Source organism: Parasteatoda tepidariorum, chromosome 5 (assembly GCF_982258835.1).
Source record: "Parasteatoda tepidariorum strain Cologne lab strain chromosome 5, Ptep-v5.0, whole genome shotgun sequence".
Taxonomy (NCBI): domain Eukaryota; kingdom Metazoa; phylum Arthropoda; class Arachnida; order Araneae; family Theridiidae; genus Parasteatoda; species Parasteatoda tepidariorum.
In genome coordinates this window covers 118,671,136-118,682,097 of record NC_141759.1, presented here as the reverse complement: position 1 = coordinate 118,682,097, position 10,962 = coordinate 118,671,136, and the positions used below count along the sequence as shown (strand labels likewise).

At 28.9% G+C, this 10,962-nt stretch overlaps 1 protein-coding gene across 22 annotated transcripts in view; it reads left to right on the top strand.

Moving 5' to 3' along the window:
- LOC147810093 (uncharacterized) overlaps positions 1 to 10,962 on the top strand; it is a 66,477-nt gene continuing 55,515 nt past the window's right edge. For 15 of the 22 annotated variants that reach the window (XM_087165177.1, XM_087165175.1, XM_087165182.1 and 12 more), the window contains exons 1-4: positions 65 to 206; positions 551 to 729; positions 3,672 to 3,766; positions 7,462 to 7,536. In XM_087165177.1, the coding sequence (XP_087021303.1) occupies positions 3,683 to 3,766; positions 7,462 to 7,536 (159 nt within the window). In that variant the 5' untranslated portion in view covers positions 65 to 206; positions 551 to 729; positions 3,672 to 3,682. Of the gene's footprint in view, positions 443 to 550; positions 730 to 3,535; positions 3,571 to 3,671; positions 3,767 to 7,461; positions 7,537 to 10,962 lie in introns of all 22 variants that reach the window. The other 7 variants (XM_087165173.1, XM_087165160.1, XM_087165169.1 and 4 more) reach the window with 6 other exon arrangements.

The window sequence follows — 10,962 nt, the reverse complement described above, 5'->3', positions numbered from 1 at the left end:
ATACTGCATACTGCAGAGAGTTCCAAAAAAGTCCATCAGTCAACATCACTCATCATTGGTATTCACGAGAAAATTATTAAGATTAATTCAAACTACTAATAAGTATTAAAAATGGTTATAGCGCAACTGGATTGTAAAAATTTACTGCAATACTTGAGTATTTTTCATATTTATTTGAGCTTTTAAGGTCTAGAAAGAGATACCATGTACGTTAGATAGGATCACCAAAAAACTAACTTAAAATAATTAATTTCCTTCAATAATTCTTGTGTTTTCTTTATATTTCTTTGAAATATTTACTTGTTTTAAAAGACATGTGCTTAAAATTCGCTCAGCTTTGTTAAGGAAAATAGCTTTTCTTAATGAAGTTTTTAAGCAAGAATGAACTTCAGACCCTGTTTAAGATTAAATGCGTTGTTAAATATTAATTTTTAAATTTTTGGTGAGCCAATTTTTGTTTGTTTCGATGTTTTAGATGTGTTATTCTGTTGTTTGTTGCAGATGTAGTTAAAAATTAAATAAATAATCACATGTATATTTCTGATACTAGTGCCCTGAGAATACAGTGGGACCTGTGCATATCAACAATCATCGCTTAGGTGCAAAAGGGTTTTTTGACTTGAAAATTTAAAAACAAACATGTAGTGGTTCCTACATTCACATTGCTTCAATGAACACTCTTAAAGAATTGATGAAAAGATCTGAGCAGTTAAAGGAAAACAAACTCTAGTAAGAGGAATAAAACTTTTTAATCTTTTCTTAAATTTTATCTTCATCTGAATATTCATTATATTATATTGTTATTCATTACATTACATTATATTGTTATCTTCATTTTGTTCAGTAAGAGCCAGATGCGGATGTTTTGTACTGCAAACTCTTAGAATCAAATGAAAAAAACATTTTTTGTGACATTTATTTTATCACAATATTATTTGTTAACTGTAATGGTATACTGGTAACAATGATTACATACTAAGTATGTTAAAACACAAACATCTTTACTGGCTGAATATTCCAGATGTCATATGACGTCTCCCCTTTAAGAAAGTATTCACTAAAATCATTGTTTTTGTATTAATTTACTAGCTAAATACCCGTTCTACGTATGGGGAGAGATCAGCTGCAATTAATTAATACTGAACAACTGTACAAAATCCTGCTCAAAACTTTACCACAAATTTTAACACAATAACACTAAAATTGTTTATTTATTATTTGTTCTGCTTCTGGATTACCTTACATTATAAGATTAAGCAAAACATGTTATCCCATCAAAATAAAGAATAACTGTTTTCATTATCATCTGGCAGAATGCTGTTGCTCGAGGCAACTCGTAATATTTAAAATTTACCACAATCAAGCTACTTCCTCCTGTAATTCGTGGGGATTTCGTACTACAGATAATCGATACTACTGGTAATACATACATTCGGGATACATGGAGAGGAAAACCTCCCACGGTTAGCTTGATAGCTAGGAGACTCTAACCTGTGATCTGTCTTATCACCTAGGATATTTCACATCAACATTGTGTTGAGTATGAGCCAGATGCGGAATTCGTATCGACGAGCCATCGCTGAGATTCAAACCCGGTTCATCTCATTAGAAGGCTAGAGCTCTACCCCCTGAGCCACCACGGATCATACTCATTGTTTATTTATGACTACCTATGTTCAACTCCATAGCCTTGTAATTTTGAAACCAATCCTTAAGACAAGGAAACTCCTGGATCAGTACCCCCAGAGATATTGATTTGTTTTGGAAACATGGAGGACTTTGTGACTCGACAGATTTAACCTGCATCAGTCTCCATTTACTACACAGGACATCTTCGGCCTGCCTGGGATCGAGCACACGAACTCTTGGACATAGGACCTGTGCCCTACCAACCAGGTTATCCCGGCCCTTTACTCATTGGTTTGGGGAATTACTTTGTCAAATTTTTTAACTTCTACCATTGCTTTATACTGCTTACAATTATTTTGATTATTAGCAAGGATGCCATTGCCCATACATATAGCAAGCTCTTCTGGTAATAAAAGTTTTCTAAAGAGATTGATCGATCTCTTTATCGATGCTGTTAGCATTTTAAAATGACTTTGCACTAGCATTGACTGTTTTGTAAAGTTAAAAAATTTAATTGAACTTCAAAATGTCATTTTCATGGTATGTCCTAAACAATGTTTCCAGTAATAACTAGCTTCAAAACTTCCCATAAATTTCTCAATATCTAATTTTTTTAATCTCAACCAGTGTAAGCATTTCTAGAATATACGCAGAGGGTGTTATTTACAAAAACTTGGTTTAAAATAACTTTTTCTATCAATAATTTGTTTGTCTCAAGAACATCTGTCATTTTCTTGGCTACTTTTAGTTAGTGGTTTATAACCAAAATAGATAGAGCCAGCAATCAATATCTTATGTTAATGGATTGATTAGTCTCCTATATGATTAGTCTCCTATAGATTGCTATATAAACATGTCTTGTTGCATGACTAAAGAACCAATTTTCTGCTTCGAAATCTATTTAAAAAAATTTTTTCAAGGTGAGTAGGTTTTTGTGTTGTCATTTTCTTGGCTTTTTGAAATCATTAATAACATGAACTACATAGATTTATGTGAGTTATTTTAAGAAATCCTGTTTTCAGCAGAATATAAACGTCTTAAGCCAAAATATTAAATTAAAGTAAAGTTATATGCTATAAAATGGTGGATTTGTCATTATCCTGGCTTATGAATGCCAGAACATTAAAGTGTTACCAGAATTTTTTTTTAACTGCTAATACAGTAAGGAGGGAAAGCAAATATTAACCTAATACCAAGCTTATGTATGATTGTAATATGCTTGAGTGTAATCAAAGTTATTTATTTATCTAATAATTGATTATTATACACAATTTTTTTCTGTACATATCAGCAACAACAAAAAAATTTTTTGATTCTTCCTACGGTGGATAAAAATAATTAATTTAAACAATTTAAGGTTCATCTAACATAAAGGCCTAAGATGAGTTACTTACTATTAACTTAAAATTACTGTTTTTTAAACTTCAAAACTAATCTGTCATTTTCCTGGCATTCAAGATATGATGAATTTCTATTGTATTTTGTTTCTCAAGCAAATGTCAATAAACTACACTGCTGCCTGTAAGATATTAATAAGTGTAACTAAAGAAGCATACAAAAAAATTTTTAGATAATTTTGAAGACTTTAAATTTGAAAAAAAAATTTGGTCAAAATTGTCATGTTTAGAAAGAATCACCCATACGCAAGTTTGGAGTTGCGAAGAAGAACATTGGTAAAATATATTTTCCCTCGAAAAACTCTTCAATCAGGCTCTGGTTCTCATCTCCGAATTCACATACTCAATTTTTTCACATTTTTTATTAAAGTTACATTGTATATTTTTTTATTTACATTATTAAAAGTAGATTGGTGCAATAAACAAACTGCCATATAATCCACAGATTATATGGCAGTGGTGTTTATTAACAGAACTGAATTTATTAACTGAAATTTCTGCCCTTACAGATTGTCCACCTTCGTGGATAAAACAGGAAATTATGGTAAATTTCTATTCTGTTTGAAATTTGAGTATCTTTGATTTTATTAATCTCACTATAAACTTTATTACTTGTTTATTACTTTTAAAATACTTTTTTTGTAGGATGCTAATCTATGCATGATCAGGGTAAAACACCTCTTCATTGGGCCGTTACAAATCCTACTTCTAGAGCATTGGATTGTGTTGAAATTCTCTTGGTCAGTTGTTTTCCTTGTTTCTCAAAATTTAACAGAGATGTTATCCCCGCATGACTGATAATTTGAAAATCCTACATAAACAAAATGGATAATTGGACTCTATTTATTGTTATTAATACTCAATTTATTCTTAACATATAAACGGAATTAATTTTCCCTTTATGAATAAATTCACTAATTTAAAAGAAAGAAAAAAGTCCTTGATTTAATTTGTCATTTGTTGTAAATGTCAACAATATATCTTTTGCGCCGTGGTAAAAATACAAATCTGCTGTGTTAATAATTGAGGAATTTGTGATTTTGGTGCCAGCGATGTGTAATCAAAAATTAATATTTGTGAACTTTATTTATATTTTTTATATTTAGTGTTTTCCTAAAAAATAGATATTTTTTTCACTTCATGAATAAATTTAAGAAAGGGGGGATTTCTTATAAATAATGATTAAACTGAACTTAGTGACATGACAGCCCCTGGAGGGCCAAGGCCTACTGTTCCCGTCTCACTTTTCTTAAAGTTTGTGATTAATAATTATTATGAAGCAGAAAAAAAAATCTATTTTGAGATTCTTTTTTCACTTCCTTGTGTTTAAAAGATATATATTTCCTTTTATGTGCCTTTTAACTTCCTATAACCTATATTCATATATATATATATATATATATATATATATATATATATATATATATATATATATATATATATAAAACTATAACCTATATTCATATATGCATATATGTTGGCAAGATTGAGAGACAATTCTATTAATTTAGCAAATTCAGTTTTTTTTCCAAGCATTCTCTTTGTTCTATGTTCATTTAAAAAATATGTATTAATTTAATTAATTTAGGAGAAAGGCGGCAGTCGATAAATTGGCAAGATTCTGAGGAGATATTTTTATTTATTTTGAGAATTCTGTTTATTTCTGTATATGTTCACTTTGTTCTGTGTTCATTTAAAAATATCTAATGACTTTATGAACAACTTTAAAAAATACTTACTTCACTTTGATCTATTTTTTTAAAAAAAAGTACATATTTTTTCTTTAGGAGAAATAAGCAAATCTTATAAATTGGCAAAATTATGAGAGAGTCTTATTTATTTTTGTTGATGTTTACTTTCTCCTGTGTTCTTCTAAAACTACATATTTGCTTTATGAATTAATTTAGAAGGAAGAAAGTCTTATAAGTTGGCAAGATTATGAGGGTAGATCAGCATTACATCTTGCTGTAGGTGCTGGAAACATTGAATAGTTCGCTTTCTGGTAATTTTAAAACATTTAAAAAAATTTAAATTAAGGCTGTTTTTTATCTTTAATTTTTTGTACAGATTGTGAATAATACCTGTCCAGGAGCTACTAATATAGACTGATATCAGAAATCTGTCTAGGTTTTTCTGTGAGATACCTATTTTGTAAAAATTTAGACATAATTCGTAAAAATTATGTTGAAAAATTAACACAAAAATGTGATGAAAATATGGATTTATCATTTCTCACGGGATACAAAAATACAATTAAGAAAAAGTATTGCGTTAAAATACCATTTTTTCTGAAGTTGAATTTGTGAAGGTACCGCTAAGAGGTAGTAAATTAGGCCTGGACAGACCCCTAGATATGTGATGTCAACAAAAACTTTAGATTTTTTTTTATTAAGAAGATTAGATTAAATTAAAATACAGAAACAGAAAAGTAATAAAAAAATCTATATATATATTTCTCTTACACGGCGATAAAAAAAAAGCCTCATTACAACTCCCCGAATGGCAGCGCTAGAAAATCGACCAATCATTGCGGCTAAGAATGTCACATGGAGAGGTGGCTCAACATATAGCGCTTTTAAAAACGGAAACTGAAATAACCAGAGTGTAAAATATTATGTGCTTATGCGCAACGTATTTTTTGTTAAATAATTTATTTATTATATATCAGTTTATAGATGGTAACGAGAAGAGTTTTGTGGTTGCTATGGTAACTATTTAGAATGAATTTTTTTTTTTTTTTTTTTAGTGAGTGTGATATTTCTTTTTTGGAACTGCGATGCTGTAATTTTATTGTTTAGTTAATAAATCTTCCTTTTGTGTTAAACGTGATAGTAGTTTCCTTCATTATTTGATTCGAAGTCCATTGAGTTTTATTTGAGGTCAGTTTACTTTGTATTTTTTGACAAGAGAGAGCATTCTCACCAAATGTTGTTGTTACATATGGCTTTATTGGAAATATTAATCCATATACAATGTTCAACTTTAAGTGGACTTAAACAAGGAGTAAAAAGGAACAAAATTACAATAACAAACAAAGAAAACACATAACAAACACATATTAATACAAAAAGAACACATAGAAAAAAATTAAAGTAAGAAAAAAATATATATATACAGTGAAGAATGAGGAGCAGTCTTTACAGAGAGTTCATGTGATCTCTGGCATCCCAGTAAAGTTTACACAGATCACCCCGCTCTTGGGATTGTTTGTCCAGTAAAAGGCATACAAGCAAGTGGTCTGAGTTCATCGTTCCCGAATTGCAGATTTGGCATTCGCTAGATGGAAGGATACCTATTCTGTTGAGGTGCTCTGCCAAGCAGTCATGGCCTGTTGAGAGTCTGAAGTTTGCCACAGCCTTCTTACGAGGACTGTGACAAAATTTCTTCCAACTGTTTTGGATGTTAGCCCAGGGTTTTCCAGTGGATTTTACTGCTTGGTTGAGCTTTAGGTTGGTCTTAAGTTTCTCGGAAAATTGTATCTCACCAAATGTGATTTCTTCCGAAATTCAATGTTTTGTTTATGCAAGTTTTTCCATTGCAATTCACTTATTTCAATTTTTAATAGACTTAATTATAGCCAAAATTTTAACCATTTTAAAGAGATATCAGTTTCAGAAATTTTATCTTAGGATTTTATACTATAGCACATTTCTAATAGGTTTAACGAATTACATGTCATTTATTTGAATTCAAATTTATTTTAATGACTTAGTATTTACTAAAAAGATGTAATTTTTTTTAAAAAAAGAAGTTGTTATATGGATTTAAATGATTGTTTTGAATTCTTAGAATTTTGTGAATTTGCAATGTATCTAAGTTAGTAGCGAGCGAAGCGAACCATATAAGATTGCGTAGTAATTTTCCGGGGTTGGCGAGCGTCAGCGAGCAGGGGGCGCAGCCCACTAGTTCTTTATAATTTCCGTATTGGAATAACAACATCTAAATTTTTTAATATCTGATAGAAAATTTATTATTTAATTATAGAGTATTAAATTAGGAAATTAATCAGCAACACTGAAACAGAGACAAAAAGATATTGCCCTGAATTATTTATAAAAATTGCTGATAGAAATTAATTTAAATAAAGTTTTAATCACAACTTTCTGATGATATTTTAGATATTAATATTGTTTGCCACACAAAACTGTGCTATTCTCACATTGTATCCATTATTGCAAACAACAAAAACAAGCTTTAAAGATTCATGCTTAGCTGTTCTTTTAGGAGTATTAGCAAAAAAGTATGTCTAATTTTTTTGAAAAATGTGATCCTCTTCTGTAATTTCTAACAATTCATAAGAATTTTTCTGAGAAAAGTTGTTGTTTTAATTTATTAGTTTACTAAGTTGACAATAGTTTCATATTTTCTTTGAACCAATTGCCAATATATAGTTGACTGTTATTTTTAAATTTCTTTCAATTTTTTCCCTTTTTAGGTTTCAAAGGAAACATGCAACACAGATATATTAGATAATGTATTTGCACACCTCTACATTGAGCTGCTAAGAAAGGTAAAAATTGATTTAAAAATGAATTTAAACTGTATTTCCGTCTTGTGAGTTATTTACTATTATTGTTTTCATGCATTGCGTTTGTTGCTCAATTTACATTTTAATAATTAAAACTCATGTCAAACAATTGTTAACAATGTTAAAAGAATTTTATATGGTGTAATTTGTTTTTGTACTGTGAGGGGACACAGTTCAAAGAAAACTTTTAAACTAATCTAAGTTGCACAAATAAACACAGGAAAATTTTTTTATGATGATTAGGCACATTTGTAGTATGACTTATATGTCTTTAGTAAGGGACTCTACAATAGCTCACTTACCTTCATACCAGTAGCAAAAAATCTCCAGCACAGCAGCATGTATATTATAATAGCATTTGCATAGTACTTTTTCGTGTAAGTTTTCTTTTTTGAATTGGAACAGCTGCTCAAAATACTTTAAAACAAAATTTTGGCTCTTTCTGCTCAAAAATGAAAAAATATATATATATTTCTTCAAAATTGCTCTCAGCTGTTCCAAAGCTTCTAATGTTCAATGAACTAATGACCATTGCTCAATGAACTTTGTTCATTGAGCAAAAAGTGTAGCTTTAACCCAATTTGGTGCTAAATTTGTCTTCAAAAATCAGTTTTGTCTCTCCAAAGAAGCAACCACAATTTTCGTTTTTTACCTATATATCAATTAACGTGTTTAGTTGGACTTTTTGTTTTCCTCATTGAATAGAGTGCATCCTATAACTAATTACTAAAATAACAAAATTCACTTGTCCAGTAATTCAGCTTAAGCTTTATAAAATTTCCAAATACGCAATTTATGTTGTTTCAAAAACACAATAAATCACAAAGGGAACACGAAAAGAAGGTATTATGCATTCTTTGAAGCATGGGAATATCCAACATGAAAAAAATCTCGTCAGCAGATGTATGTAAGCAAAATTATAACCAAACTTTAAATATGTATGAACAAAAGTCTTTTTCTTATTAATCTCATTTCTATTGTATCAAATTACATTCTTGCTTTTACCTAATGCAGGCACTTGACCAGTTCTACTTCAAAACCTTAATTGTCCAAAGCTCTTTTTGTTTTGAATTTTTTTGTTTTTTCTACGAACATAAAGAAGAATTTCAATGGGCATATTGATCGATGAATAAAGACAGGGGACAGAACGTTTTTAAAAAGTACTTAAAGATGCTTTTTAGATTGGGTGTTTGTAAAAATTGCTTAATTTTTTCTTTTCCTAAATTAAATTTTTTCTTTGCCACATTGATTGTCACTACAGGTAACAAAAAGCGTGGTTTTCACAATGTTTTACTAATGATTTTCACAACTCATTGAGCCATAGTCTGTTCTTGTGTACCATTATACTTATCGTGTAGAAGCACCAATCATTTCAATGACTCGTGGATCTGCATGCGCTTATACTGTGCTGGATTCTTGCACTCATAGAGCAGTCAACAAGCAGCACTTTGAAATTTTAGTCTCCCTTTGAATAATTTGATTTAATAAGGACTAATAGAGATTTTCTTTTTAATTATGAGAGTTGAGATGCCTGATTAACTGCCCTATATAATGAAGTAAAAAATTTGAGACTTTTTATTGTATCATGACTTTACCACATTCTTCATGGAAATTTGCTGCACTCTTAAATTGTTTTATGGAAAGAAAAAAAACCTGAATATCTTTTAATGGCAAGATCTTAAAAAAAGAATGAATTGAGGAGCTTCCAATCTTTTAACATTTAGCAAATACAGAAAGAAACTTTATGTTACAGATTTTTCAATTCTAAATTATGCAATTTATATTTTTGTCCATTTTATATAAAAAAATAATTGAATTTAAACATTTAATAATTTTTGAATTATAAAATAGGATGAATGTAGGAACATTTTACTTTTAACAAAAATGTTTAGTTTCAATACTTGTTGCATTTTCATTTCAAAAATAATGAATTTTTTTTCATTAAAGAAAGATTGACCAAATTACAGATTTTAATAAAAATTTAACATAGGCCATTCAGTAATTGTAATGTGAATTTATTAGTGTTTTCTTAATTTGTTTAAATGTCTACACATCTTTATATGATCAATAATATTAATCTTATAAATGTTTTTATACAAAAACATTTATAAATAATTTTTATTTAAATCTAAAATATTCACTTGATAACTTAACCCTTTGCCTGTAATGCATGAACTCTGTTCGGGTAAGGCAAATGCGCCAATTTTAGAATGCTGGCCTGAGTTCGTGCAAGAGAAAAATCGGTGTTTCAATTCCAATGCATAATATGTAATTTACCATTTTTCCATTGGATGGTGATACTTGTTTTTGAATTTTCCTGAGAAAGATTCTGTTGTTTTCAGCCATTTGTCAGATTTTTTTTCAAATTCTGCTGTTCTTCTCTTGGATGGAATTCATGACAGTTGATATAAAAGATAATATTTTTCTATTAGTTTATTATATTTATCTTGAAATTTATGGCATTCGATTTATTTTGCTGTAATTTGAAAAAAATTACTGTACATTAACATTTCCCATTCATGTGAAAATATTGAACATGGTAGTTATTTCACTTAAAATTTTGTTTTTATAAAAAAATGATCTATTTCTAACATGTTGATGATATTAGGAAGCAAAATTAAAGAGACATTTTTTTCTTTTTTGGCGCATTTTTCCCAAATATATTCCAGAGGCAAGAAGTTAAATTCAAGTTTAAAAAAAGTTTTTTGCAGTTTGTTGATTATATATATATATGTAATAATTTGCTGTTTAATACTTATACATATTTCAGTTACATCCATGTAAATATGTAAATAAGGAAGATTGATTTGCTCTGTCATGTGAAAATTGGAAGAGTTTATTTTTTATATTTCCTGATTTTAAATAATTTTTTCTTGATTTGAAATCTAACTAACAAATTGTAAGTCTTTGCATATATAAATTCATGAAGATGTTGAGCTTGAATAAAAATAACTATGGTTGTTTTCAATCAAGGATTAGTTTGTAATAATCGTATAATAGTCTTATCCATTTTAGTTAGAAATCTAAGCATTTTACTTAAAAAATGGTTTTTATTTGATATTAAGCAATGTGATTACAGGACTTTGATTGATAACTGATTTTTTTCAAAAATCATTTTGCCAAATCTTGATCAACTTTGGATAGATAAATTTTTCTATGTCAAGTTTTCACTAACTAGTTAAGTCTTAAGCATTATTATTTGGCAATATCTTTTTATGTCATTATAGTTGATGATGCATATTTTTGTGCATTAGGCTTTGCTGATAAGGCTGATATTTTATTGAAAAAGAGCCTTTACACTAGTGCTGATGACTCTGGTGCAACTCCTTTACCTTATGCTGCTTTTCATAATTATGCTGTAAGAAATTCATTTACATTTTATTTATTGTATTTCTACATATTCACAAT